The sequence below is a fragment of the Aspergillus pseudonomiae genome (assembly GCF_009193645.1).
Source record: "Aspergillus pseudonomiae strain CBS 119388 unplaced genomic scaffold BDV37scaffold_112, whole genome shotgun sequence".
Classification (NCBI taxonomy): Eukaryota; Fungi; Ascomycota; class Eurotiomycetes; order Eurotiales; family Aspergillaceae; genus Aspergillus; species Aspergillus pseudonomiae.
Genome location: NW_022476104.1, coordinates 1 through 27,523, shown reverse-complemented (window position 1 = coordinate 27,523; position 27,523 = coordinate 1). Strand labels below are relative to the sequence as shown.

Sequence of the window (27,523 nt, the reverse complement as noted above, 5' to 3'; positions counted from 1 at the left end):
TAGATCAAACGAAATATGATGAGAAAAGAAGATCGCCACCGTCCTATCTGACCGGCCTTCTATCATTGACATACAGGAAATGCACAACTTCCATACTCATAACGTGTAATCCCCATGGAATCAAGGGAAGAGAACATAGAAACGAAATCACAACATCATCGGGTATAGCAGAGGGTATAGAAAGAAAATGCACAGATTATCATTAGCTGTTATCCTTGAGTAAGGATAGTGTATAGCAGGAAGCGGCATAACAAGGTGCTAGAAAGGGAGGAACGGCAAAACGAGCAGAAAGGGAAAAGGGGACATTGACAGTGTTCGATACACCAAGGTTACAACATCCTCCCAACGCCTCTTAGTCCCATGAACGCCAAAATTCTGGTCAACGCCGGCCATGACTTTCTCAATTCGTAGGCTTTTAGTAACCGGACCATCCAAGTGGAGCTCCGGATTGACCTGGTTGCGGATGTCCTGGTTGCATGGGTCCGCCAGGTGTTGGGGCCCAGCCAGGCATGGCACCTCCTGCGCTCATTCCCATGGCGAGACCTGGCTGCTGGGGTGCTCCTGCCATAAACTGCTGACCACCAGGCCCCTGTGTCGAAGGGTACATGCCTCTTGCAGCTGTCATTGCAGCATATGGGGCCGCAGTGCCGCCTGGAAAGCCCATGGACGCCATCTGCTGTTGTTGAGGTGCCTGCGGATGATGTAATGGGAAAGACTGCGGCATTTGTGGCACAGACGGACGGGGTTGGTTCCGTGGAGACTGCGACGGATGTTGCGCGAGAGGTGAGGGCGAGTGTTGTTGCTGTGCATGTAGCTGGGAGGCATACTGTGGCATTCCCACAGCCTGCGGACCCGCGGCGGACAAGGGCGACGGTTGCGGTTGGGGCGGGGGTTGACCCCACATCTGCTGCGGTTGTGACGGGTAACCGTACGGGCCTGGAGGCTGCGGAGTACCTGCAGATAGAGAGGGGTTCGATCGCTGATGCATCAGGTCCGGGCGAACTGCAGGCCCCGTCCGGGCGGGTGATTGTCCCACAGGGGGTTGCTGGTGGGCCACCGCCTGCTGCAAGCCCGGCTGACCGGGAATCATCGGCGTTTGATGGGGGAGCATGGCCTGCTGCGGCTGGGTCGTGTTCATCATCGGAGCCGACGCGATCTGAGGAGACTGCAAGGGCTGAGATGCCGATGGAGCCGAATCGAGCTGCCCGGGTTGCGACTGAGCCGCGGACGCTGGGATCTCACGTTGCTTGGAATAGAAATCCTCCAAGCCTTTCTGGCGATAGCTGCGCTGGGAACTCAGAATCTTATTGAAGTCGGCAGTGTGGGAGGCCTGGTTCAGGATCTCTGCTGCAGTACTGGGTTGTGTCCGGTCCTGATATGGCTGACCCGTCAACTCCTGGCGGGCCCGAGGCATACTGTTGTACTCTCTCAGTCGTGGATCGTCCGTTGTGGTGGCCATATGGATCATCGGCAGCGGCGCGAGAGAAACGGACGACGGCGGACCCACAGGTAAGCTGTTGGGCATAGCTTCAAGCGCATTGCTATAGATGACATCGCCATGGGCTAGAGCTGGTAGGAGGCTGGCAGCACTCGCCGCTTCCGCCGCGGCTGCATCGCGAGCTTTGGCCCCTCCGGGGCGTTTCTCGCCCGCTAGATCGTCCTCCGTGAAACCCTGTTTCCGGGCCTTGCCCTCCCAATAATCATCACGCACTCGCCGTCCGTTCACGATCACTCGACTGCCAAACTGACGGAACATTGACCTTGCGGTCACAATGGCAATTTGACGGGATCGGTAAGAATAGGGAAGGATATCTTGCTGAATCAAATCATCTTTTTCGATCTGGGTGGCGATAATCTTGTGCAGAGATCGGTTTTTGTTGAACAACAGATATGAGTCGCGGTACCCAAGTACACGTGCGCATTCGGTTGCTAGCATGAAAAGCTTCGTTCCGCGGTGAGGCACACGAAACGTACGACATTTGTACTCCCGGTCGCCTGTAAGATAACCCATGGTATCGACCTTCTTCTCACCAGCCTCATCGAATTCCTTCGGGATGTACTCGTCGCCTTCCTCGTTCAGTTGGTCCGTCGTATGATCTCGGACAGTCGGAAGCGCTTTGACCAGAGTAGACTTGGTCGGGGTGGTCTTGTCTGGAGGTGATGCTTGCGGAGGTGATACACCCGCCTGGTGAGGGAGGGGCTGTGTTTGCATTCGCGGGGTTTGCATATGAACATTAGTCGCTTGATCGCCAATAGCCGTGGCAGAGGGACGCGGCGTCTTTGGAGGGCGTCCACGCTTTCGACGGCCATGTTCGTCTGCTCCTGCTGGAAAACGGTCACATGGACCGGACGTTAGCCTTCATGGAACTCAGCATAAATAGCATAGGGGAAAGCGTGCACGTGTCAAATCAAATAAAACAATAAGTAGTGGTTGAATGAGACGAAGCGGCTCCAGAGTGCCTCACACGGCGTCTAACCAAACCGTATGGAACCTCGCGACGCGCACATACCGTCGTCATGATCTCCATCAGCGCGGGACAATCCGCGCTGATCTGGAGTCCGACTCCGCTTGATCCCGCGAGGAGCGGTGGCTGCGCTCGTACCAAATGAAGGGGTGGGTAGAATAACTGCGACTAGCAGAAGGCCGTCAGTTTGGAGGTTGTCGCGATGGACAAACACATAGATAAGTAAAAAATTGTCATGACCTCCATGAACGGCAACGGCCGTACCCCAATGTAATCAACCGCGATAAGCGATCCAACATGGGTAATGCCTGAACAAAAATAATCCAGCGCGATGGCGGGATAAAAGCCAGTGGGAAAAGAACTAACGTGGGAGGGGAAAAGGCGGAACGCGAACGAGGCAAGGTGAGGGGAGTAAAAGAAACCGCTAAGCAGAAAGAAGAAAGCACAGGGACCACATACCGTTGTTGGTATTCAAAGCAGCGGGATTAATAGTTCCCGAACCATCGACCAGGTCGCCTCCGATCCCATTCATGGGAGCGGAAACGGAGGAATGAGAGGTGCCATACATGGCGGGCCAAGGAGGACGGAACGAGGTTGAAGAGCCGTCGCAAGGCCGCAAGGCGCGTCAAGGGGAACGCGAAAGGTGTCAACACCAAAACGGGTGAGATGACGACTGGGTGGGCTGCTGCAGCGAGACAAGACAGCAGAGGAGCTGTGACGATGCAAGTGATCCTCGGAACAATGAACGCAGACCACGATCTCGCATGCAGTGGGTGGTTGGACTGGAAGGTGGCAGGAAGCGGATCAGCGGGAAGGTTCAGAGCAAATCAGTACCGCGCGAGCTTTGACAGAACTAGCAATGGGTTGATAGGGCGGTGAGACACGCCGAGGAAACAATAGAGGCGAGGGCAGATGACAAGTGATGTGTGGCTTGACGGGTGGAGGTGACCAGGGACCCGGGGGGGGGGGGGAGGCACCGCCACACCTTGCGGCTGTGACGTGTGTTTTTCTATTTGGAGGGGTGTGGGTGGGAAAGGCAATGGAGAGAGAGGGGCGAACCGGACGGGGGTTCCCTTTCCCAAGGTTCCTTTCCTGCAGAAAGCACCGTCACCCCGTTTGAAGAGCAGTTGGCTTCAGGAGGGGTTCAGCAGAGAACACTTGACGATGATTCACGCGCTGAGGGAACCGATCAGTGGGTACACCAGACTGGGGTTATGTGTGACCAACGGGGCTGGTGTCTGTGTGTCGGTTGCAGGCAGCAGAACCGATGGGTTTATTGGGGTTAGAGTGAAAGGGGAGACAAACCAGGACCAGCAGTTGGGTGGAGACCAAAGTTGGAGTTGGGACTGGGAAAGGAAAGGGGGCCACCCCAGGAAATGAAAAGAAAAATAAAATTAAAACCACAGCAGATGATGAAAGAGGGAGGGAAAAAAGAAAAGGGTAAGGTTAGTTGAGAGAGTCGAAGGAGGGGGTCGGGACACGAAGGGTAGTTGAACGATAGGATCACAGCTCAAGGCGGGAGGCGGCGCCACACCCTCCCTGATTGGCCGTGCACCACTTGGGTCACGATTCACCGCGGGCGCATTGACGACGATCGTTTCGCTTCAAGTCAAACAAACTACTACCCTCCACCCCGTCGAATCCTACCCTAAGCTTCTCGTCGTGCTCTGACGGTTGAAAATCAACCCACAACAACAACGGCCAGCAAGGATGCGGTCGACAAGATCAATAAAATCCCAAGGAAACGACTCGAGGTTTGAGGTCCGACAAGAATAGAAATGCGACCCCGATAGAACACGTATGACGCGCCCCCTCTAGCTCAGAAGGGAAACGAGAAAGACGAGAGGAGCGGACTTACTTCCCAATCACTTCCTCAGTCGTTACCTAATCTAATCTAGTATTCGTCCTCGAGGATTTATTCTTCCACTGGATGATACTGGACAAGCAGCATGTGGCCGATCGGGTAGCGCGGACGTACGGACGGACGACTAATTTAGTGCGGATTGGATGAGCACCGCTTGTCATGAAATCTAATCCCTGCACGATCGCTCGGTTCCGACTTATTCACGGCAAAATGCAGTCGCAGTCGGTTCCGGAGGAAATTGTCAAAGTAGTTGTCGTATTTCCAATCTCCTACCCCAGACAGAACTCAGCCGGTTCGGATGACTATAAAGAAGGGGGATGGCAGACTATCGGCATTGAAGTAGATCGATCGACAGTGCAATGGATGAAAGGGGTCTGATATCGATAGGGAATCAAGAGACTTTCGGCGATGATAACAATCCCCGGACGAAGAATGGGATGCGATTGCGTGGATCAACCTTAGGTAGCAATGAATCAATCCATGCGTCCAGCTATTCGTGGATAAATGAATAGGACCAGTAGAAACACAATTACAATGGGATTTGGAATTGCAAAAAGAGGGTTCCAATGAAAGTCAAAAACAGAAAAACAAAAGGTAATCCATACTTTTGTCAGTAAAATGGAAATATATCGCAGAACCACCGCGGGGCAATCCTTGGGTTTGGTCCTCGGACAGAGCCGCTTCTCCCCCCGGAACGAATGGAGCTGACCAGCTGTGATATCACTTTCCCCAGAAGTGATTTCGGGAGAGAGGTCGCTCTAGGAAACTTGGGATTATTCTTTTAATTTTCCTTTTCTTTTTCTTTTTTTTTTTTTTTTTCTCCCTCCTTTTTTCTTCTTCGTCTGTCCCTCTTTTGACCGTTGGCCCTCAAGGAGCTAGGAGTGCACGGAGCAAGTCAAGCAGGAGGGGAAAGGTGGATTTCTGAAGCGACGGTTGTGGCTTGTACTCGATGGAATGATAGTGCAAGAATCGTGTCGCAGTCAAACAAGGCAGATAGCGTGGAGGACAAGTGCAGAAGCCAATGAAACTGAGCTTAGTCCTTGCTAATAAGAGCTGCTGACGATGACAGCGATTGAACCATCGGCTTGATTAGTTGCAGACTAGTCCCTGGAATGAATGGCTGGCTTGGTGGATGCCTCCCGATGTAGGACGAGGTCAGCCCACCCGCCAAATACTAGTCATTGGTCAGTGATACTTTCTCTTTTAGTGTATCTACTTTAGACTCACTGGTACTCGGAGTGATAGGTGACGGGAGATCCTCAATATCCTGTCAAGGACCCCTACGTGGAGTCCAATTTATAGTAGTTTCGACAAAATCTTGGCCTGACTACTTAACCAGACAAGACTGAGAGTGAGAGCACGGAGCACTAAGTAATACCAAGATAGCGAAACTGTAAACGATACTAAGGAAAAGGCTGAATGATGTGATATGATATGATGATAAATAGATGGAGATGCTCGGTCCAGCAATCACCATCTAATTCTGTCCCTCTTTTTGGTTATTCGGGCTCTTTCCCTCTTGCCATTCACTGAGTCAGGATTTCTAGCGCAAAAATAATAATTGACATGAAGAGATCATCGGTTCTACCAAATCTGCGCGGAATGGAGGATCCGTGACTGATCGACTTTGTTTTCCTGATTTTCAATGGCATCTCACGCCTTTCCACTTCAGGACCAATCACAAGACACGCGCTTCTCCTCGCTTCTGATTGATGATCGACCGTTTCGTACGGTATTGTCATCCTCACCACTGGATTTCGGAGGCCATTTTGGTATTCATGGTCATAGTAACACCGCTACAAAGGGAAAAGAAGAATAAATCAGAATAAGAATAATAAGCGCAGTAACGGCAACCAGGATAACAGTCAGAAGCCGACGTGGCCCTATCAGTAGTGGAACAACCGTTAGCCTGTCTCTACCTTTGCTGGCTAGGAATGGTCGATCTCCAAAGACGTGGAAGAGTCCGTTCTGCTACCGTGTCGATCCCGTCCTTAGTCGCCGGCGGAGACACTCTCACACCCAGCTGAGAAAAGTTGAACACTATCAAGGGGTCATCGGGGTGTGATAAGTTTATTTATTTAGAATTAGGCTTGTACGACCGGACAAAGCTTCCTCGGTCGATATCGATGTCATATCTGTAAACCAAATGGCCGAGAGATACAAGAGTTCCAGGGCATACTCTTCAGCGGAATTCCCAAGTAACTTCCTGATTAGGGTTGACCCCGAAGAAGCCCCCATGAGCCAACGATCGACGGGATTTGACATGGCCAATTCTCCGTATGAATAAACTCAACGGAGGTATGCCACATCCAAGCAATAATAACAATGTAGAATAGAGTTAACGAGTAGTATCGTCATGCAAGACAGGCGGATGGAGTGTGAGACAAAAGATCAGAGACAATCGGAACCCCTCCCGAAGGGGTCAACTATCCGCCATCACAACCGTTACATTTGGTACCCAGATACACTCCAACGTGAAATACTTGGATCGACCAGAGAAGTCTCTCCCGGCCGACCAGCTCCAGACGATGCCAGGGAGATCTTCGAATCCTATAGGCTACTCCGAGCACCAAACCCACAGAGTCCAGGCATTCCAACGGGCAGATGACCAGCGCCGACGACGGATTGACTTTGCACCGGAAGGTCACTTGAGCGGGAACTACAGTAGGCGTTGATCACTGGGGACCGTGCGTGGTTGATATTCACACACTCCCAGTAACTTACAGTACATCACTGGTAAGAAGGATACTCTCCCAAAAGGGTGCATGTCCTGAGATAGACACATGGCGCCATGGCGACCATCATTGATCCTACGCCGCCCCCCACTTCAACCTCAAGATCAACGGTAGCACATTACCAGTATGTAGTAACTATGCACAGCGTCCCATCTCCGCCGTTTAGTCCTACTCGCCAGTAAATCTTAAACATCAACGGTTTCCATGGATTGAGGCCACTTCCAGACGTCGCATATCGTGTGGTTGCACAGTCCTCAGACGTCCTTTGACTATCGGGGCTGTGTTAGGCGCTTCTTCGTTCCCACTGCCGCAGATTTTCTCTTTCATCCAATCGACATGACACGATTCAAGCTTTCCCAACCAGGTGCAGCGTAACCTATCCATGTCCTGCGGGAGATAATGAACGGACGATAGCCGGGAAGGCCCGGGATGAACGTGGAATCATTGGAGGTGATTCATGATGCCAAGCAACTAACTAGTCACAGACAGGGAAATGGTATGCAGGTCATCACCAGAGCAGTTCCACATCAGGTGCAGACCAGACCAGACCGCGGATTCGGAGAAACACTAGGTCTAGTCCAGCCGATGGCCTGTACTTTGCAGGGGTTGGACTGGGGAGCTCATAGCCGTCTCAACTGGACTGCAGAACCTGTCCGACATGCCCGTGAACAGGTGGTGGTATTGGCGTTAACCGTCGGACAGAGTCATGGATACTTCATTGCTGATGGAATTATGCCTTGGGTGTGTCTGCATCTATACACTGCCGGGATGTTATGCCCGCCCGTCATCGGTGCAAGTATCGTGGCTCTTACACGGGTGCAGCTTTATGCACGTCGCTGCACGCCGCAACTGATACTGTGAATGTATACCCACAGACCAGCTAAACGTGCGCATCGGGTGACCCGCCCGGTATGTATCCCATTTGTGATCAATCCGGTTGGGCAACAGTGGTTCAACGTTTCAAAACTCGAACATCTCTCTGCGTCCCATGTAATTACCCGAGACAACGCAGCCCAGAATCTTGTATTTGACTCATGTGCAACTATATGGAGGCGACTGCAGCATTGCCGAGACTGGTGGAACGTACGTTGCGTTCTCGAAACTTACTGGGATCAAGATGCAGGACAGGCTGTCCCTCGAAGCCCCTTTGCTCTCTCATCGGAATGACCATGGAGGCCGCGTCCTCGATTCGAGCGCAGCGTGAAACGATTCGAACGTTCTTGTTTGTCTGGAGATGTACAGTTCATTCCCGGGTGCAGGGTCCCAGTACGCGCGAAGTCTTTTCCCGGACAATGTGCTAGATGGAGGGAAGTCCGGGGTGGGCGATGGCTGGTGGGTATTGACTTTGGGAGGCGGAAGTTCACGTACAATGTCTTCCTCAGTGCTCTGATCAGTAATGTCTGGCGCTTGGCCACAAGACACCATGTCGTTCTCCTCGAGCTTTGCGTCTCCTCCGACAACCATCTCATCCAGATCGATAGCGCGAGTGATCTCATCACTAAATTCTATATCGGCTTCCTCGAGCCTTTCGCTGTTCCCGGCGTCTTCTTCATCTGGGGAAATGTCGTGAATAATCTCATCACTCGGCATCATATCACGTCTATCCAGTAGTGCTTCCTCATTTCCCTCAGACGGGCCCTCTTTGACAACGTCTTCTCCATCCCGACCGGCCTCGCCAGGTATCTCGTTCAAGAACACTACGTCACGGCTCTCACATTTTTTGACATTGCTGTCGTCTTCCTCCCAATTGATATCGTGAATGACGGTGTCATCGCTACTGATATCAACATCGCTCAACTCGACTGCTGTTCGTTCATCCTCTTCTTCCACGTCTGTACAAACACTTTCATCGACATATCTGGGCGCATCACATAGTGTTCGCCGCGTTGCGAGACGAAGATAATATGGAACGAGAAGCACGATGAAGCAAGGAGAAAACGCGGTAGTCAGGGCAGCCAACGGTGGGCCAGCTTGGACCAGAAACGAAGGGGGCTTTCTAGTGATGGTGAAAAATACTACTGCGACCGTGATCCGCACAGCCGTGTAGAACTGTACGAGAACATCTGACGGTAAGGAGGATGTACGAAGGTCCATAGCCCCGAGTTGATTGACATGGGATGCCTCGCTGATTGTAAAACAGCGATTGACTGGGTGACTTTGAATGTTGCACGTACATCTCAACCTCCAATAGTAACCGTACATCCCAAATATGATGATTCAGGAAAACTTTATCGGGATTGGATGATCTCAGCCTGACCCGGCCAATGTTAGCGTTGCGTTCATGACAACGACGACTGGACCCTCAGTCCCACTGCAAATCTAGACTTCGGCCTGAACACCGTCCACCGAAGAGCATTGAAGTGTATCCAGAACTGACAATGGATGTACAGTGGTGAGGTACTGATGCCAAGGCTACTTTCATTGTGACCTCATTCTACACGTCCATTGTGATCCAGTCCTGTGCCGGAGACGAGGGTCTTTTACTGCTGGAGATGTTGACCTCCGATTCCATCGAAAAGAAACCGGGTTCGCTAGCGATAACCTCGGAGCATCCGTTCCCTCTTTATCCCTCGCTTTGTAGCTTCCAATTATGGTATCGTATCGCCTGCCCTCCTGCCCTCCTGCTCTCTTCTATGATATCAAGATCGCCGTATAGCGGGTCCCTTTGTCCCAGCCAGTTCCCCGGACGTCCCAGCCCTTTGTCCACGCTGAGACGGAGTTACCTTTTTCGAACCTAGCGTCTTTCGAAATCTAAAATGTAGATTATGACTTCAACTGGGGGGGCAGTGACGATTTGTGGCAATGGAGCTGTCATATAAACCTTATATACGGTTCTATGATGGGTCATGAAGTCATACACATTGGTATTGTCAGAGTCAATTGTATGATGGGGCGAGTATTACATCATCACAGCCCATTCCAAGGCAGATTCCCCATTCAACGAAAACAGAAAGGAAAAGTGGACTGACTACTGTATGCTTGATAACGCACCCCACGGAGTAGTATGGATCCTGTAGTAGTAGATACACCATCTCTTCGACTTAAGATAACTGTATCTTTATTCGATAAAAAAGGCGTCAAATCAGACCGATGCCTCAGGTCGCACTACATCCGGACTCAGTGAATTTTCCTCCAATGGTTTCTCACCGAAGGGCAACTCCACACGAGTCTCGGCCTTAGTCAGAGATTAAGAGTCTTAGTTAGGTTTGCTAGCGTAACCCTTATCAGGGTTAGACTATTACCATTTCCGCCTAGCGCTACTCTGTATAGCAACGAGGCTAACCTCGAAAGTTTGACCCCGCAAAAAGCGGCCAATGGGCACACGTGAGCATCCCTGACTCAAATCGTTCGATTCTTCTTCGATTGAGTCCCTGCTGATTCTGGGTGTAGTATCATTCCACCTGCATTGGGATCTTCCGATGGCTCCCCTTCATTTTCCTGAAAACACAAAGTGATGCGATTTTGAGGTGGTAATGTGGTTTAGCCAAAAATGCATGACTCGGTTGAGAAGGTTAAGACCGAGACTGAAAACGCACAGTCATGATTATCAACGACCAAAAAAAAAAGGGAGAAAAAAAGTACCAAATGATTATCAATAATCATTGACGAGTAGACTAAACTGCCCCCCGGCGTGGAAGATTCCATGGTGCCGACGAAGCCGGACCCACCCCTTGGTCAGCTGGTTCACTTGGTTTTTGTAGTGGAGTCGCCCAGTAGTGCGCAGTACGCAACCCTTTTTCCTCCTGGCAGAACCTGCGCTGGTCTCGGTCAGCAATTCGCCTCACCACCGAAACCATGATGGGGTAGGCTACGATGGACGTAGAAGGCCCTGGCAAAAAGGGACTAAATCCTCGAACACTTCCATGCATTATGAACCAGGTTTAGTTGGTGGTCGATGGCCAGGGGGGATTGGTGAGGGAAAGAGCCCCGAAGCAGTCTCCCGGTGGACGACTTACTACTAGTAGTTGGGTCAGTGAGTCTAGGCCTCGCTGGATCGTCCGCTTGCAGAATCTGCCAGATCAGATGGTCATCAGGTCGGGTTTCTGTTTTGGGGTCTCCCGTACTACGCAACCCTAGTTTTCTTGGGTCTGGATTCTGGAATGCCTTGGCCTTTCTCTCTCTAGTGATTCCCCTCTCCCCTTGGCCTCTCTTAAGACTTTCCTCCCCCCCATTCCTTTTTCCTTTCTTCTCTTTTACCCTCTCCCCCAGATTTTCACTCGCATTGTGCTCCAATTTAGCGTACTTAATATTTCTCGCAATCTATCGCATTGACTATCACCGCGCAAGCAATTTCACTCCATTCAACTCATCGCTTAATCCATCCGACGAGAAAGCACAAGAAGAGAAGAAAAAAAAAAATACAACCGAGCAACCGCCGACCATGGCTGTAGCTACCATCGATATTATGCCGAAACAGGCGTCCTCCTCTCCTCTCTCCTCCAACAACCCTTCCATGAACAAGCGCTGGCCCCCTCTTGCCGACAAGACCTCCCTGCCTTACAAGCTCACCACCCTGTCGCGCCAGAAGCTCGCCCGTGAGGCCACTGCCCCGGACCCAGATATCAGACGGTGTCTCGGTCACTTCCGCCTGCATGTTATCTCTATGGAGTGGGCACAGAAGGACATGACTACTCGAATCAACTCTTTCGAACTGGAGGATGACGAGTCCGAAGAGGAGGAAGAAGACAGCAAGCGCGACGACGCTCAGGACAAGGACTCTTACCAGAGTGACTCCTCCGAGGAAGAGAAGGAAGACTCCGAGACCAAGGCAAAAGAGGGTACTACTACGGACGCCCCTTCGGACAAGGAGCCCGTCCAGGTGACCTTCACCGTCTCCTTCGACCAATCTGCTCCTGCTCCTGCTCCATCCGACGATAAAGAACAAGGTCTCCTAGAGAAAGGCCGCAACTGTCTCGAGAAGACAAAACACCTGTGGCAATCACCTGCGCAGTGCATACCCGTTCGCATTTCCGGGTAACCGGCGAGCCATTACAACTATCCACTACCACTACGCGTCATGGGGACACCACCTACCCCCAGCAGAACATACGCATAATCTCCACTTACGAAGTCACGAAGCAACGAATCTCTTTTTTTTCATTTCCATATACATATTTCAGGCCGGAAGCGCAAGCGCAGCAGGATCGGAGTTACAGGGTGTTCACAAGAACCACATCATCGACAAGCATGTATCTAATAGAAAAAGTCTCTCACATGAACATGTCACCACATGTGCAACTAAATAGCTATATAATAAGCCAATCAAAAATCCAAAAACCATTCAATCAAAACCAACTCATTCACTCATAATCCAAACCCAACCAGTACAAGTCCACCAGTGACTACCTCTAGTTAACTAGTAGTTAACTACCCCAAGTCTTAGTAATGTCCGTATGACTCAAAACCTCAAAAAACCAAAAAAAGAAAAAAGAAACCCACCCCCCACAACCCAATGGATAAAACCAAGACAAATCACACGCGTCGTACCTGAAGTCGCCAACCACATCGATCTGCAGCACCTCGCAACCTGATAGGCGACTCTGCGCCTCTCCCCCACAATCTCCCTGAGCCCACGTTGCGGTCTAAGGAAGACTAATTCCGTTGTCAGTACGTACTAAGCAGAATCCTGGGTCCGGAAAATGTGGGGAATTATCATCAAATTCATTGATTTCCTCCTTGCTTGGCCTGCATGGCTATTTAGCCGGATTCGGAATTGCCGTTTTTTCTTTCTTCCTTTGGGGGGTGGTTTTCTTGGCTGTGGGGGAAGGGAAAGATCGTTGTTACATAGTATTTGTTTCTAGTGGCCGTAGTCACGGGGAGGAGGGAGGAGGAGGAGGATTCCGTCTGTAACTACTAAGTAAGTACCTAAAAGGGATAATTTACGCGCCTGGGTACTTTTAACCGCGACGGCTGTTCTCTTCGACGGTTGAATATCTGATAACCATGTACAAAGTATGAGCCCACTTGGGTATCTTTTCTTCCTTCTCGCTTTCAGACTTACTTTCGTACTATACCTGCTAGTATAATAAGTACTCAACACAATGCCTAAACTCTACTTCCACCAAAGAAAAAAAAAATATAACATTAATAATGAAAAGCGTAGACGAACAAGTCGACCTATGATTCCCAAACTTAGGTAAGATCGTTAGTGAACTAGTCGGACTGGGATTCCATTAGTTTCGTATTGAGTGGTCGCATGACCTCGTTTGTGCCCGTTTAGTGCTGTTTTACACGTATGAAGGGGCTGTCGATCTCTAGGGAGCATGTCCTGTCGTATCATATGAACGATCAATGGATGGACTGGTTGGTTGGTTCTTATGGCTTAGTAGGGGCGTTGGATATGGTTTTGGATTGATTTTACTGAGAGAGGTGGTTGGGTTGGTTGCATGATTTGCATGTGTGTATGTATGTATGTATGTGTGGTTGGATTGTTTATGGTCCGTGGGTTAGTATGTTGGTCTATCCCTGATAGGACACGTAGCGTCTGTCTGTTGACCTGTCTTATGTATGTATTGTTGGACTATCTAATCAAATAACGGCATGATGCTTATTGTTTTAAAACTCATGTGGAATTGTTAGGTCCGCTCGTCTATGCTCATGAGGTATCGAAACTAAAACTGCAGTCATACCCAATCCCACCCTAAACGCCCGCTAAGCACACAAAAGTCCTGCCATGATTGCCTGTTTACAAACCAAGATCGTCATCGTCGTCCCATCCCAAATGCGCATAGATTGATTTCTCGGGTGTCACCGGCACCGCGGTGGTCGTCGGCACAGATAATCGGGCAGAGGAGCCCTTGACTGGTGTTCCGAGCACCTTCGCTGGCGTGTCTGCGGCTACCTCTGCTGGCCCGTCGGTTTGGATAAGTGGTAGTGGTGGGTTCTGTCTCGGCGGAGTTTCCATCACGAGTGAACTGGTCGGTTCGGTGACCATGTCTGGACGAGACTTGGTGCGCCGTGATGGGACGGGTGTTGTCGGCGCCATATCGGTCGACCGGGGCACCGGGCGCCGAGGGACGCGGAAAAGATTTCCGGAGGAAAGGGGTGATTCGGTCACGCCTGCTCCGGGTCCATCGAATGGTCCGAACGGCTGAGTTGGCCGTCGTGTTGGGGTATCCTGGATCGCGTTCGTGTCCCTGGAGCTGGAAGCGATAGAAAATGATTTGGTTCGTGTGGTAGAAGCAGGGACCACAGGGGATCCGTCACCTCCAAAGAATGAGGATGCCTGGGGTTGGGTAGACGAATGCATCGGCATGCCTCGGGGAAGAGGGGGCATGCCAATGATGGCGTTCCTCTTTCGACTGCCCTTAGGTGTAGCGGCGACCTGGACTCCTTCTCCGAATGGGTTGCGGACAGGATTCTTCGGTTTCCTTGCGCTGCCACCTGTGCGTCGCTTCTCAGCATCTTCGGCAATGTCCTTGGCGACAAGCTCTCGGTTCGGTTTTCGAAGGGCATGGATCGCGGCGTCAAGCTCTTTCTTCTGATCCTTGAGCATCTGCATCTTCCTTAGTTTGGTCTCGTGCTGCCGGGCTACAGCGTTCAGGTCGACTTCACGATTGTCAACCCGTTTGGCCTTCTGAATGCCACCTCGTACATTACTGCTCAAGGAAGGCAACAAAGGTTCCATTGACTCCCGTTCGGATTGTGATGGCATGGTATTGAAGCGGCTCAGCGATAGTCGACGTCCTTGAGAAGCGGTTTGCTCATCTGTTAACACGCGTTGCAATGTACGACGAGGGTGCTTTTGCGATGGCTGCCGTTCAACAGCCGCTCCAGGCTCTGCTCGGGGCACATTCTTCGGCGGAGGTTTTTTGGGGAAAGGCGATAGCACGCTGGGGACCCCGAGTTTCCTGGTGATCGATTTGCATTTATCTGGTAGGCGTGAAGCATAAAAGGGTACGATGACCTCGGTGCAGAAGTCTCGAACGGCATCACTTTCGACCTTCTTGCCCCCCGACTCGTTATCGCCATAGACTTTATTTGGATCAGAGACTGCAACATCGTCGAAGCTAACGGCATGCCAAATGCACAGCCGATCGAGGTGCAGTTCAAGCATCACTTGCAAATCTTGTAGTTTCTTAGGTTTTGACACTGTCGTTTTGTCCGACCCGACACCTTCCTCAGTCGACTTTGCTTCATCAGCCATAGCAGCTTCCAACGCCATCGTCTCGAGAATGAGTAGGATCTGAAGCTGGGTTTCTCGTAGTCGGAGATCAGCAACATGCTTCTTCAGCTCCACGTCCCGCGACGTCTCAGTTGATACTCCTTGATCTACAACCGCTCGAGCTTTCCACCATGTCCGAATAAACTGTTCCTCTGTAGGGTAAAGCCCGTTTTTCCCAAGCTTCTTCTTATTCTTTCTCTTCTTCTTCAGCGTCGACTCATCGTCTGAAATACTGAGTGCCACGTCTTTCAGAGTCGAAGGCAGTGTCTCCCGGTACTTGAGATCCATTTTCTTAGCCGTAAGAACAGCCTCTCGATAAAACTCACTGAGCTCTGAGGGCTGAGAAGACCCCAACTCAGACGATTGAAAAGCCGTACGGCAACGCGCAAGCGGGCCTTTAGCAAAGTATGCCACGGAAGTCTTCCACAATTAGCACAAAACCACAACTAGACCCAGACCCAACATACCTTCGAGATATAGAGGGCTTGCAGATACTGCTCCCTCAGATTATCCAGCAGTTCCTGTGGCGATTGAAGAGACTCGGCCCCTATGAACTCTGTTCCGACGCCATCACCACAATGCTCTTGAGGATCCACCGCAGTAGGCATGGTAGCATCAGAGCTCACATCCCTTTCTAAATGTACCTGAGGCACCACAGATTGACCTCGACTCTCACCCGAATCCACCGGCGACACATCCTGGAGGCGCACATCGTGATCCACAACGCCGAAAACAACAGAAATGTCAAACTTGGCCCGCTTGGTAGAAAAATGAGGATCCGTGACGGGATCATCGATTTGCGCCATCAACCACCAGTCACCACCCTCCTCAATGGCAGACAAGCATCGAGGAGCCTGTTCCACCCCCGGCGGATTCCACCCTTTCACAGCAACAACGATGTCCCCTTCTTCAACGCCACGAGCTAGTTTCGAGAGCGCATAGATCCCCTTCTTGACTCGCTCAACGACGTAAAGCCCACCATCAGACGCCAGTCGTACAGCCAGAACGACAGGCTCCGTTCGCAGATTATTCTCTAACACTGGGATATCCGCAATGAATAAACTGCCAGACTGGATCTCGCATAGCGAAGCGGGGGGGAAATCTAGCCATGATAATGGCAATCGACAGCGCGGTACTATGGCAATCGGTTCTAGGACGTATGGCTCATGGGATAAGGATGCGGCATGGGCCTGGGTATTGCGGATAGGTTAGTATCCGACCACACGGTGAGAAGTTGTCGTTGCTCACCCGAATGCTAATGGTCTGTTTGGTCCAGTCATTTTCGAGGTGACATGTTTTTCGCTTTTTGGAGGTCGGGTTGGTGACCTCCTCTTGGAGGGGGTTTACTGAGAAAGGGTCGAGGGCGCTGGAGGAAACACGCGAGGCCATGAACGCGTCTGGTTAAGCATGCATTGTGTGCTTTTATAAAGGAAGAGGGAGGGTGAACAAGGCTCAACTTTACAGAGAGTAATGCCAAGAAGGACTTGGTGTAATTGAGTAATCAAGCGACAATGATAACTATGATATGGACTGATAGGGTCACTAATTCTATATCCCGAAAATGCTGACCCGCGACTTACGCGATTAAATTGGGGCCGTCTTGGCATCACGCGTCACGGTTCAGACAGAGTTCGACAGGCGCACATGGAAATGACTTACAGCGAACTAATCGTTGTAGTTCCAGTTGTACCTTGGAGTTGATGCATTAGTCGTAGAGTCGTAGGCCCCCACATTGTGAAGGTTCACTTAACTGCTTTGAGGAATTTGAGGGCCACAAAGTCAAGGAGTGTGAGGAAAAATGACACCCCATCCATATCTCGGAAAACTACAATGAATGGACGATATGGTATAGTTACGTGGCTTACGACATCGACATGGAAACATAGAGGCCATATAAATGGTTCATTGTTCATTACTCTATAATGCTAATGTTTAGATTAGCACAACTATGACTGGGCAAATGCCGCCGGCCATAGCTAGATCATCTCCTCTCGGACGCTTGTTTGCAGCACAGCTTACGACAAGCGTCCACAAACTTCTGTGCGGACCCATATTTGGATGACGCTGGTGGTCCACAGATGCCGAGCCTGAGGAGGCAGTGTGTTGAAGACTTTCGCTCCCGGAAAACGCCGTAACATCCCTCCCAACAGATGAAAAGTGGTATCATGTTGAATTTATCCCGCCGAACCCGCCTTTTTATAGACGATCATGCAAATATTATAAAGGAAATATGGAACAAAGCTTTTCTGACGTGTCTATGCTCATGCTTTGAGTTGTTGAAACAAAGCAAAATCATCACATTCGTAACGAAACAGGAGAAGGAAGATTATGCAGTCACAGCGACGCGCTTAGAACTTGAGGGTCTTAGGCTTCTCCCAGGAGAACTCCTGGTTAGTGAAGTGACCGTTCTTGGCGGTCTGGAAGTAGATGGGCTTGGCCAGATCAAGCTCCTTGACAATGACACCAGGACGGAGGTCAAAGTTGTTGCGGACAATCTGAACGAGCTCGTCGGAGGACTTCTCGGAAGTACCGTAGGTCTCAACGAAGACGGACAAGGGCTCAGCGACACCAATGGCGTAGGAGAGCTGGACAAGGGCACGACGAGCGAGACCAGCGTTGACCAGGGACTTAGCGACCCAACGGGCAACGTAGGCGGCGGAACGGTCGACCTTGGAGTAATCCTTGCCAGAGAAAGCACCACCACCGTGAGCACCCCAGCCACCGTAGGTGTCGACGATGATCTTACGGCCGGTCAGACCAGCGTCACCCTGGGGACCACCAATGACGAAGCGGCCGGAGGGCTGGAGGTGGTAGACAGTGCGGTCGTCGAGCAGCTCAGCAGGGATGACCTGCTTGATGATCTTCTCCTTGAGAGCAACACGGATCTCCTCAGTGGAGAGATCGTCGCTGTGCTGAGCAGAGATGACAACGGTGTCGACACGCAGGGGCTTGACAGCACCGTTGTCGTGGGCGTACTCAATGGTGACCTGGGTCTTGGTGTCAGGGCGGAGCCAGGGGATGGTGCCATTTTTACGGGCATCAGTCATGGCCTTGTTCAGCTTGTGGGAAAGGATGACAGTCAAGGGGAGGAGCTCAGGGGTCTCGTCGGTGGCATAACCAAACATGATACCCTGGTCACCAGCACCGAGCTTCTCAAGGGCCTCGTCGTAGTGAAGACCCTGGGCGATATCAGGGGACTGCTGCTCAATGGCGACCAAGACGTTGCAGGTCTTGTAGTCGAAACCCTTCTCGGAAGAATCGTAGCCGATATCCTGGATGGCACCACGGATGACCTTCTGGTAGTCAACCTGGGCCTTGGTAGTGATTTCACCGAAGACCATGACCATACCTGGAACAATGTTAGTATTTACGCATTATCTAACATGAAACAATACTATTGTTTTGTGTAAAAGGCATTCAACACATACCAGTCTTGGTGGCGGTCTCACAAGCGACCTATTCATGATAGCCTAATTAGTACGTGCTAAATTTTGGTGCGGAGATACAGCCGGTCCAATCGGGTGGGGACAGGAGAAAAATGCAGAAATCGTCATCATAGAAACAGGGCCGTCATAGCGAGTACAGAGAGTGCGTGGAAAGAATAGTGTGAGGCGAGAGATTGAAGCCAATAGAATTAAAAAAAAAAAAAAAAAAAAAAAGGGAGGGGTTCCGCAAAAAAAAAAGTAATTTCCGCTCCGTACCTTAGAGAGAGGATCCTCAGCAAGGCAGGCATCGAGGATGGCATCAGAGACCTGGTCACTATTTGAATAGTTAGAATAGTATTCGAATTGGATCGATGGGTGCGACCTTGAGGACCATGGTCGCAATGCGAGTGCAAGGGGGGTACGAACGCAATCTTATCGGGATGACCCTCTCCGACGGACTCGGAGGTGAAAAGGAAGGTGCCGGCCTTGGGGAGGTTTGCGACGGAGCCCATTGTGAAGGATGAGGATAGGTAGAGGGGGAAATTAATTGAAGAAAGAGAAATCAGAGGTGACGGAGAATGAGCGTCCAATTCCACAGGGGGGAGAGGGGAGATATATCGGTGAGATTGAGATGAGATCTGAGGGAAAAAGAAGAGGGGGGGCGGGAGGAGGGAAAAGAAATCGAGGGGAATCTGGCCGTATTAATGTGCCGCCGATGGCGCCATCTTGCTCCGGCGGTCACCCTCGGCAGAAAAAGTGCGCATTCTGACATCTGCGCCAATCCGCGAAGCCCGACTGTGAATGTGCAGCATATTCTGACAGATCGCCCCTGTCTTTCTGCGGCTGGCCCTTTTAGTGCGAAGTATACGGTGACGGTGACGGAACCCAGGCTATAACTATCCCTTGGTTACTCCGGTGGTGCCCCATCGCCCCTGATCTTGTTCGTGCATCCATTATTTAGCGTCTTAGCGTCGTATACGGACGCGGTTAATAAACCTCTCTACCCCGCGCGCATCTTACATCAGAAAAATGTCCAAGTTCGGTGTATTGGTAATGGGCCCGGCGGGCGCTGGCAAAACCACCTTTTGCAATGCCGTCATTCAACATCTCCAGCATACGCGCCGAAGTTGTTTCTACGTCAACCTGGACCCGGCCGCGGAAAGCTTCAACTATGAACCTGACTTGGACATCCGCGAACTGATCACTTTGGAAGATGTCATGGAGGAAATGGGCCTGGGGCCCAATGGAGGTCTGATCTATTGCTTTGAGTTCCTCCTGCAAAATTTGGACTTTCTGTCGGAAGCCTTGGATCCGTTGAGCGAAGAATATCTAATTATTTTCGACATGCCGGGCCAGATCGAGCTCTACACACATATCCCCCTCTTGCCGTCACTGGTACAGTTTCTGTCGCGTGCGGGGCCCCTGAACATCAACCTCTGCGCGGCGTATCTCCTCGAAAGTACCTTTGTCGTTGACAAAGCCAAGTTCTTTGCCGGCACCCTAAGTGCCATGTCCGCAATGCTGATGCTCGAGATGCCCCACGTAAATATTTTGACTAAGATGGACCAGGTCCGGGACATGGTGACTCGCAAAGAATTAAAGAGATTCACCAATGTGGACGTACAGTTGCTGCAGGATGACGATGCTGATGCGATGGGAGACCCGTCGTCCAAAGATACATTGCTCAGCGGTGGCTCCTTTAAGCAGCTCAACCGGGCCGTCGGCCAACTCATCGATGACTTCAGTATGGTCTCATTTCTGCAATTAGATGTGCAGGACGAGGACAGTGTCGCCGCTGTTCTGAGCCATATCGACGATGCCACTCAATTCCATGAAGCGCAAGAACCGCGCGAACCCAACGATGAGCAGGAGGTTAATTACGAGGATGCAGACATATGATCGATCAATCAAAAATATGAAGGAATTAATTGTCAAATAGCCTTGTTCGAACATACAGGTGGGACCTACCAGCAGCAACAAGACGGGGCCATTTAATCCCTCCAACTTGTTGTTATGATCCGACCGCCAAGGGGCGCCAGAAGGTCACTGATACGCTTTGATCCCGTGGCAGGGATTTGCCCGCTTAGCCAGATCAGAGCCAATAATGATCATCAGCGCGCTGGCGAGCAAGCAATGCAACACCCAAACATGGTGTGCTTGCTCCGTCATCAAAGGCGCAGAAATGCCACGATATAGAAGCCATGTATCTAAACCGACACACCGTCATGAAAACAAAATAATGTCGAAAATAATGAATAATGTATGCATCATAAATCCAACATCGTAAAAGTGCAAAGACGGAAAAAGCGAAAAAATCAACGCTGTGAACGCGATTATCACCAACTCCCCAAGTTGGCATTTTTCTCCAGCATATACCCAAGAACAGCGCAACAACATCAATCGCACATGATTCGTAAAAGCCAGGCCGAGGCGGCTAAAAGCTCAACCTCTCCCCATAGGGACCTGAAATTCCCGACCAGAAGCATACCCTCCCCAACCTCCAGTAGCCGACGACGATCTCTGACCGCCCTCAAATCCATCCTGGAACTTCTCTGCGAATCCCTTCACGACCCCGTAGAGCCAGCCTAGATCGCGACCGGTCTTCTCTAGCCCAGCAGTATACGCGTACCAGATGGCTCCGAGGATGAATCCCCACCAGATTAATCGCAGCGCCAACGTAATCCAGAACATGACGACACGTCGCGCATAGTCGAGGACCTTGAGAGAGATGATGAGAACGAGAGCGAGGACCAGGACCGATACAAGATCGGGCATTGAAGAGGCGAGCATTGTGGCGAGAGGTTGGACGATGTATGGGTCCAGGTAGGTTGTCTTCAGGTGGGAAATGTAGGGATCCAGGTATGTGGTGCGGGCGTTGTTGACATGAAACACGATCGAGGATGAGGTGAGTTGTTGGATTGTGGGGTTGTCTTGGATTAGGGAGAGAATGGATTCTTGTGCCCGTTGTTAGTTGACAGCTAGGAAGGCGTTTATTGTTATAAGCTTACCCGGGAGGAAATCCATGGCGACGAAGTTGTGCGGTTGTTTGCGTTTGGCTAAGGCAGATACAGTAGAAGCGAGGTAGACAAAAGCTTGAAACAGTCTATGGATCGCACTTTATAAAGGAGCCAAAAAAATCTCCCATCACCGCTATGTGGAGCACTGATACATAGTTGTTGAATGTCTGAGACATGTGCATTCCTTGGAGGACAGATCAAGAAGAGAAAGTGAGCAAACCAAGCAAACACGCGGAAGGGATAAGATCAATTGCATGCATGTATTACTCTTGGTCGCCCTTTCCCCCTCTCTATCTATATGTGTATTAAATTTGATCACATCGTGATCATGATATATACATGTCCACGTCCCGTGTGGATTCAAAATCGACCATATACAAATGTCGTCAATATGCACAGCGCCCAAGTAGTGGTGGTCTTGGGCCAAAGAAAAGCATCACGAACTAGGCGCTACCATGCGCCTCCAAAACAATAATCGCGACTCTGTGTAACACCGGAACACCGACACCAAGCGCCAGGGGCCACAATCGTCAGTATATATACAAGATTAATAACGTAACATAGTCTGGAGGTAGATCAGCCCTGTAGGGCCTTGAAGGCATCCCGCTCAGCCTGAATCTCGGCCTGGAGTTTCCGAGTTTGGCGAAGTGCCTCGTCTCTGTACACACGTTAGAGTCATCACCCAATCAACAAGAAAAACCGACGGTGCTTACCGGTCAGACTGGAGTTCAGCCACTTCGATCTGCGCACGGTTCATGCGGCTAACTACCTCCCCCATCTCCATATCGGCGTCGCGGAGAAGTCTTTCGAGCTCTTTCACCCGCCGCTCCAAGGCCTCCGGCTTTACAGCCTGGTTCAGCGAAATTCCATCGCCACTAGTGGTCTTGTCTAAGCGAGGCGACCGTGCAACGAAGGGCGACGAAGGAGGCATGGGGGACAAGCCGGCGGGGCTACGAGCACCGTTCTTCATCCGCAACAACTGAGCATTATGGCTTTCATTCAGCTGTTGAATCTCGTCTTCGTGCCGAGCCATTTCGTCCTCAGCATGTTGCTGAGCTATCAAAAGGGTGTCTTCCAGCTCCTTGAGACGTGCCTGCATTTCATTGATCCGAACCGCAGAAACCTGTTGCTCTTTTTCACCTTTGCCGATAGCGTCTGCCAAACGGCTGCGCAATGCATTGTTCCTCTCAAGCTGATTCTGCACATGCTGCGAAAGGCTTTCCGTTCGACTGACCGAGGCTGCTAGCTGGCCATGTTCTTCCAGAGGTGACTGAGCGGCGCTTGCTTCAGCTTGCTCCCGCTCAGCCTGGAGCTGCTTATATGCAGATTCTAATGATGAGGAGGTGGCTAGAACCTCAGCAAAGCCCTCTTGGTCAGCTCCTAGGCCCTCCGGAATGGTAATATCGTGTTCTTGCAGTAACACCCGAAGGGACGTTGTCTCCTGCTCAGCACGGTCAAGGTCCATCTTGAGCCCTGCCAATCCCTTTTCGCACTGCCATTTCTGATCCAACGCATCTTCGGCGCGTTGCCGGAGATGATTGACTTCCTCTCTCAGGCTGCGGACTTCTCTCTCGTAACCAATTTTGCGTGGAGATCCTAATTGTTGTGCGTGAGCAACCTCTAGCTCCATGAGTCGGATACGCTTCTCGTATTCCCGAGCTTCGTAAGCTTGACGGTCGAGCAAACGCCGAAGGGCGTGGTGAAGTGCATCGCGCTGTGCTTCAACACTCTCCATGCGATCCGCCATGGATTCCCGGGCGTCACCCCCCTTGGGAGTGCCTGGGCTTGATTGCGACAGAGAGTTGGAACGGGACAGTCCTGTTCGTACGGTAGGTTTCGAATGCATCCGAGCCAATGAGCTGGAGCGCGACAATCCCACTGCAGAGTTTCTCTTGGGAGTTTCACTATCCTCTGATATGGTAGCAAATCGGCCACCTTGCAGTTGTGATAGCGCAGCATTCTCGATCTTCAGGGCTTCAAGCTCTTCCAATAATCGCTGAACCTCTGAGGCATCCGATATAGATGCTGCGCTACTCTTTAATTCGGGAACCATGTGATCACGAAGGTGATCGCGCTCATTTCGAATCTGCTCCAGCTCTACTCGCATGGCTGTGAGCAAGTCTTCAAAATTATCTTTGATCTGCCGCTCTTCCGCCAATTTTCTGCGAGTAGCTTCCAGAGCACCCTCGAGTTCCTTTGTCCGAGAAGACAGATCGGAGAGGTCAACTCTCTCTCGTCGGAGCTAATGAAAGCAGGTCAGTTCCATACCGTATGATACAGAAGCAGAGGTGTATCGACATACCTGATGTACTTGTGATTCCAATATTTGGACATGTGAATCTGCCGCTGCGCGGCGAGCCCGCTCTTCCTGCCATTTCTGCGTTAAATCTACTTTCAACTGAGCCCGTTCCTGCTCCGATGCCCGCCGATATTTTTCAACATCGTCGATCCGCCCATCGTACACAAGGCGAATGGAGCTGGTACCCGAATCAGAAAAATAGTCACTGGTACGTCGGTTTCCATTGTCCAAAGGCAATTCTGATTGAAGTCTTTCAACCAAGTCCTCCAACTCCATCTCCCGCCGTATGGAGCCAGCCAACTCAGAACTGATTTCCCGGAGTTCATTTTCGAGCTCAGCCACATGCGCCGTGGAAGGTCCTGTCTCCAGAATACTTGCACTACTCAAGGACGGATTGCGCGGTGGAAACCCCTTGGAGGCATCGAATGGCACCGTCGTGGACGGCGTCACCGCACTGGGTAGGGAAGGAGGCATTGGGGATGGGAGCGGAGAATTACCAAGATCTGAGATTTCAGTACTCGATGATTCTGCGCCAGGTGACGTCGCAACGGCGCCTCGCCAGCCAAAGAATGAGCTAATTTTGCGGCCGGGAGTTTTTGGAATTTTAGCGTCTACAACGCCGGACGTAGAACGTCCGCTCGAATCGATATGGAGCGGAGGGGGTCGATGAGAAGGATATTGTAAGGGCATTGTCGTAGCCCGTTTCTGCATTATTAAGGGCGACTTGAGTACTGGGATAAACGGTTCGCTAACGAGACGACTATGCACTGGCCCCCCATTCGCGAATTGGGAGCCGTAGTCCGCGTCAACGCCCACGTCGCTGTCCGGCGAATCTATGTATGAGGCGGATGTGTCTATGCGAAGAGGAGGCGCGGGCTGTCTAGCATGGGGAAGTCTGAGGGTAGCCAAGAAAAGAGCGGGATTAGCTGTGACACGTCGGAAGGGGGTATGGGTATAGGACGGTCTCTGCCCAGGTGGGGACCAGGCGAGTGTGTCAGAATGAAGATCAGAACCGGGGAGACGGCGCCGGATAAGAGGGCATAAGAACAAAGAGCGCCACGACTTTCATACCTATCTAGATCCCTGGGCACAAAGAGAGAGGGGTCCTCCGCGGGAACGGAGACGGACGATTGGGACAAAGCGGAGCGAGAATGGTTCTGCACGTCAGAAACGCTCGTGACAGGGAATGGAGGATCTGCAGGCGATACGCCTTCGGGGAAGGAGGCACTGGAAGAGGACTCGGACCGGCGAGGGGTTATTACAGCGGCCGCATTCTGGGGCAGCGGCTTCCTGCGCACGGGGGAGGTGGTCGTAGGAGAAGTGACCGGAAAGGGAGGATGAGGAGGAGCGGTTGTGGAGGATGCGGAGGGAGGAGGACTTGGCCAACCGCCAGTGTCACCAGTCCCTTGATAGTCTGGTTGATGGGAGACGGCGGACGCAACAGTGGCCGACGATAAGGCGCCAGGAGCCGGCGGAGAAGCCCAGTCTGGGGCCATGACAGGCGTATTAACTTTTATGGGAGAGCGCGCAATGGAATTGGCCAAGAAACATGCTATAGTGGAATTCAAATTGTATCAGAAACAGGAAAGGGGAGAGAGAATCAGAATCACCCGTTAGCCAACGGGGGCATAGGATCGACGCACCCTCATGGTGACGATGAGCCTTGACTCCTTGGGGAGCACGGGCAAAACGGGCGATGACACGCGCCGGGTCTTTAGGGGGTAAGACTAAGAGTGGGATTGCCAGTGATAGACCTTAGACTGGCGTCTGTTGATTGATGGACGATTGGGTAAAGGAGTCTAGTTTTTTTGTCCAGGAGTGAAGGTGACCAGGAGCCGGAGACTTGGAAAGACAACCAGACTAAGGGGTGGAAAGGAGAAAAGGATTGGCGGTTCGGGAAGACAGCCTCCAAATAGTGAGCATTACCTGATTCGGAGGGGGGGAAAGGTCAGGTGGGGCGTTTATCAAAAAGCATGTCAGTATTAATTTGGACCATTCCTTAGAAGATTGAACATCTTGGGCGGTTACAAAAAAGACTATCCAACCGTGAAAACAAGTACTTCTATTCTTAGTTTTCCCAATTTTGAAGAAAAAGTCTATATTCAGAAAATTGGGCACATGGTATACTCCAAGTACATACGTACCTGCACGGAGATCGCACCGAGAGTGGCGAACCCAGACCAAGATCTGGAGATAAAAGATCTCTGGAATGGAAGAATTCCAAGCCAGACCAGCGATAGTAAGAAACGAGAGACAGTGGACGGCTCACAAGCGGCCACTAACCCCCCACTAGGGCGGCCGATCGCAAGTGAACCGTGAAGGACGGACCCACTCCTATGCATACTTCTGGACTCAGGGGCAATCCAACTGCTCTTCGGTTGCACTCAGTCCCAAACACAATCCCGCCCAGAACCAGGATCCAGAGAGTAAAAAAAAAAAAGTAAGACATACACCAAGTTACCAAGTTACTCGTAGACGATAATTGAAGAAGCAAAAGAAACCTATTTCAGGACTACTAGTCCCCCCCCCGAAGGAGTCCATAACAATCAACCCGGCCCAACTATCATACGGTGCCAACAATCTCCCTGTAACAATGGTGGGAAACCGATATAACCACGATGGTCTGAGCTCCAAGATAGTCCAACAAGCGCATATCAATACTACCTCACCACCTCCTCTACTAGACACAAGGAAGGCAGTCACTCCGAACCACTGATATGCAACGATCGACTAGCTCGTGCGCCAACATCTATCACTTACAGCGGTTGGTTACACCGTAGAAGGCCAACCGGCGAATCGCCGAATGCCTTCTTACGCCCTGGGGTGTTTGATGCAACTCGGGCCAACTGAAGCTCAAGAGTCAGTGCGGTTTCTCCACCAACTCTTGATTGGATGTTATTCTCCCTCCAACTGCCGTCAGCCCTGAAGTGGTCTAGCACTGGGCACTTAGTAGGTAGGCTCTGTTCGAGTGATCAGCCTCAGGTGTCGATGAGGCAGCGGTCCTAGCTCCGGAGTTCCCTTTCGGTGTACGGAGTACATCTCCGTCGGATATGCGACAATATTGGAGGTTCGCATATTGCTTTAGTTACCTACTGCGCGTCAATAACTCCATCAGGGTGAGAACAGTTTGGAACCAGGATCAAAAGAGACCCTGGCTAAATATAACATGAAACGCCCACTGAAAGACGTTAAGAATGGGGACCTCCCCAATCTAGACCTCGCTGGATGGAGAATAGGCGCGCAATAGTCGGGATCAAAATAGTCACCGCTTCCTTACACGTACCACTTGACAAACATTGCCCTGCTCATTGACACGGAGTAACAAGAATAGTAAACAAAAAGAAAAAGAAAAAAAGAAAAAAAAGAAATAGAAAACAAAAGAACAAACAGAAAAAGAAATCCTTGTTCAACAACTGATAGTTAAGCGCCACGTCCCGAAAATCTATTTTCTGTTTCATTCAATCATATCGCAGAACCTGAAGTTGGGCCCTCCGAAGCGCCCAGAATCCCGCTTGCCCCAAATTTTTTTCTTTCCTTTTTTTTTTTTTTTTTTT

General features: G+C 51.1%; 8 protein-coding genes across 8 annotated transcripts; 2 read left to right on the top strand and 6 right to left on the bottom strand.

Annotated features, from left to right (window-relative positions):
• Window positions 1–415: 415 nt before the first annotated feature.
• BDV37DRAFT_275840 (putative nuclear localization protein) lies at window positions 416–3,033 on the bottom strand (the record flags this gene model as incomplete). Its single annotated transcript, XM_032085459.1, has 3 exons — window positions 416–2,357; window positions 2,507–2,633; window positions 2,925–3,033. 3 exons carry the CDS (start codon window positions 3,031–3,033, stop codon window positions 416–418), a joined length of 2,178 nt encoding a protein of 725 aa, XP_031936060.1.
• Window positions 3,034–7,695: 4,662 nt separating this feature from the next.
• Window positions 7,696–9,158, bottom strand: BDV37DRAFT_275839 (uncharacterized protein; the record flags this gene model as incomplete). Its single annotated transcript, XM_032085458.1, has 2 exons — window positions 7,696–7,713; window positions 8,526–9,158. The coding sequence occupies 2 exons, from the start codon at window positions 9,156–9,158 to the stop codon at window positions 7,696–7,698; spliced, it is 651 nt and encodes a 216-aa protein (XP_031936059.1).
• A 2,287-nt stretch (window positions 9,159–11,445) lies between these two features.
• Window positions 11,446–12,042, top strand: BDV37DRAFT_288223 (uncharacterized protein; the record flags this gene model as incomplete). The annotated part of the gene is made up of 1 exon (XM_032088243.1): window positions 11,446–12,042. The coding sequence occupies one exon, from the start codon at window positions 11,446–11,448 to the stop codon at window positions 12,040–12,042; it is 597 nt and encodes a 198-aa protein (XP_031936058.1).
• Window positions 12,043–13,749: 1,707 nt separating this feature from the next.
• BDV37DRAFT_275837 (uncharacterized protein) lies at window positions 13,750–16,617 on the bottom strand (the record flags this gene model as incomplete). The annotated part of the gene is made up of 3 exons (XM_032085457.1): window positions 13,750–15,648; window positions 15,696–16,418; window positions 16,477–16,617. The coding sequence occupies 3 exons, from the start codon at window positions 16,615–16,617 to the stop codon at window positions 13,750–13,752; spliced, it is 2,763 nt and encodes a 920-aa protein (XP_031936057.1).
• A 498-nt stretch (window positions 16,618–17,115) lies between these two features.
• BDV37DRAFT_262498 (S-adenosylmethionine synthetase) lies at window positions 17,116–19,321 on the bottom strand. Its single transcript, XM_032083427.1, has 4 exons — window positions 19,080–19,321; window positions 18,930–18,987; window positions 18,657–18,684; window positions 17,116–18,577 (listed from the first exon to the last, which is right to left on the bottom strand). The coding sequence occupies exons 1-4, from the start codon at window positions 19,163–19,165 to the stop codon at window positions 17,577–17,579; spliced, it is 1,173 nt and encodes a 390-aa protein (XP_031936056.1). The 5' UTR covers window positions 19,166–19,321; the 3' UTR covers window positions 17,116–17,576.
• Window positions 19,322–19,574: 253 nt separating this feature from the next.
• BDV37DRAFT_21640 (putative signal sequence-binding GTPase GPN3) lies at window positions 19,575–20,824 on the top strand. The gene has a single exon (XM_032080087.1). The coding sequence runs from the start codon at window positions 19,683–19,685 to the stop codon at window positions 20,550–20,552; it is 870 nt and encodes a 289-aa protein (XP_031936055.1). The 5' UTR covers window positions 19,575–19,682; the 3' UTR covers window positions 20,553–20,824.
• Window positions 20,824–21,843, bottom strand: BDV37DRAFT_21613 (Apq12 family protein). The gene is made up of 2 exons (XM_032080081.1): window positions 21,662–21,843; window positions 20,824–21,607 (listed from the first exon to the last, which is right to left on the bottom strand). The coding sequence occupies exons 1-2, from the start codon at window positions 21,675–21,677 to the stop codon at window positions 21,096–21,098; spliced, it is 528 nt and encodes a 175-aa protein (XP_031936054.1). The 5' UTR covers window positions 21,678–21,843; the 3' UTR covers window positions 20,824–21,095.
• Window positions 21,823–26,094, bottom strand: BDV37DRAFT_262493 (uncharacterized protein). The gene is made up of 5 exons (XM_032083426.1): window positions 25,613–26,094; window positions 25,041–25,521; window positions 23,973–24,864; window positions 22,384–23,912; window positions 21,823–22,328 (listed from the first exon to the last, which is right to left on the bottom strand). The coding sequence occupies exons 2-5, from the start codon at window positions 25,463–25,465 to the stop codon at window positions 22,247–22,249; spliced, it is 2,928 nt and encodes a 975-aa protein (XP_031936053.1). The 5' UTR covers window positions 25,466–25,521; window positions 25,613–26,094; the 3' UTR covers window positions 21,823–22,246.
• Between the last annotated feature and the right edge of the window lie 1,429 nt (window positions 26,095–27,523).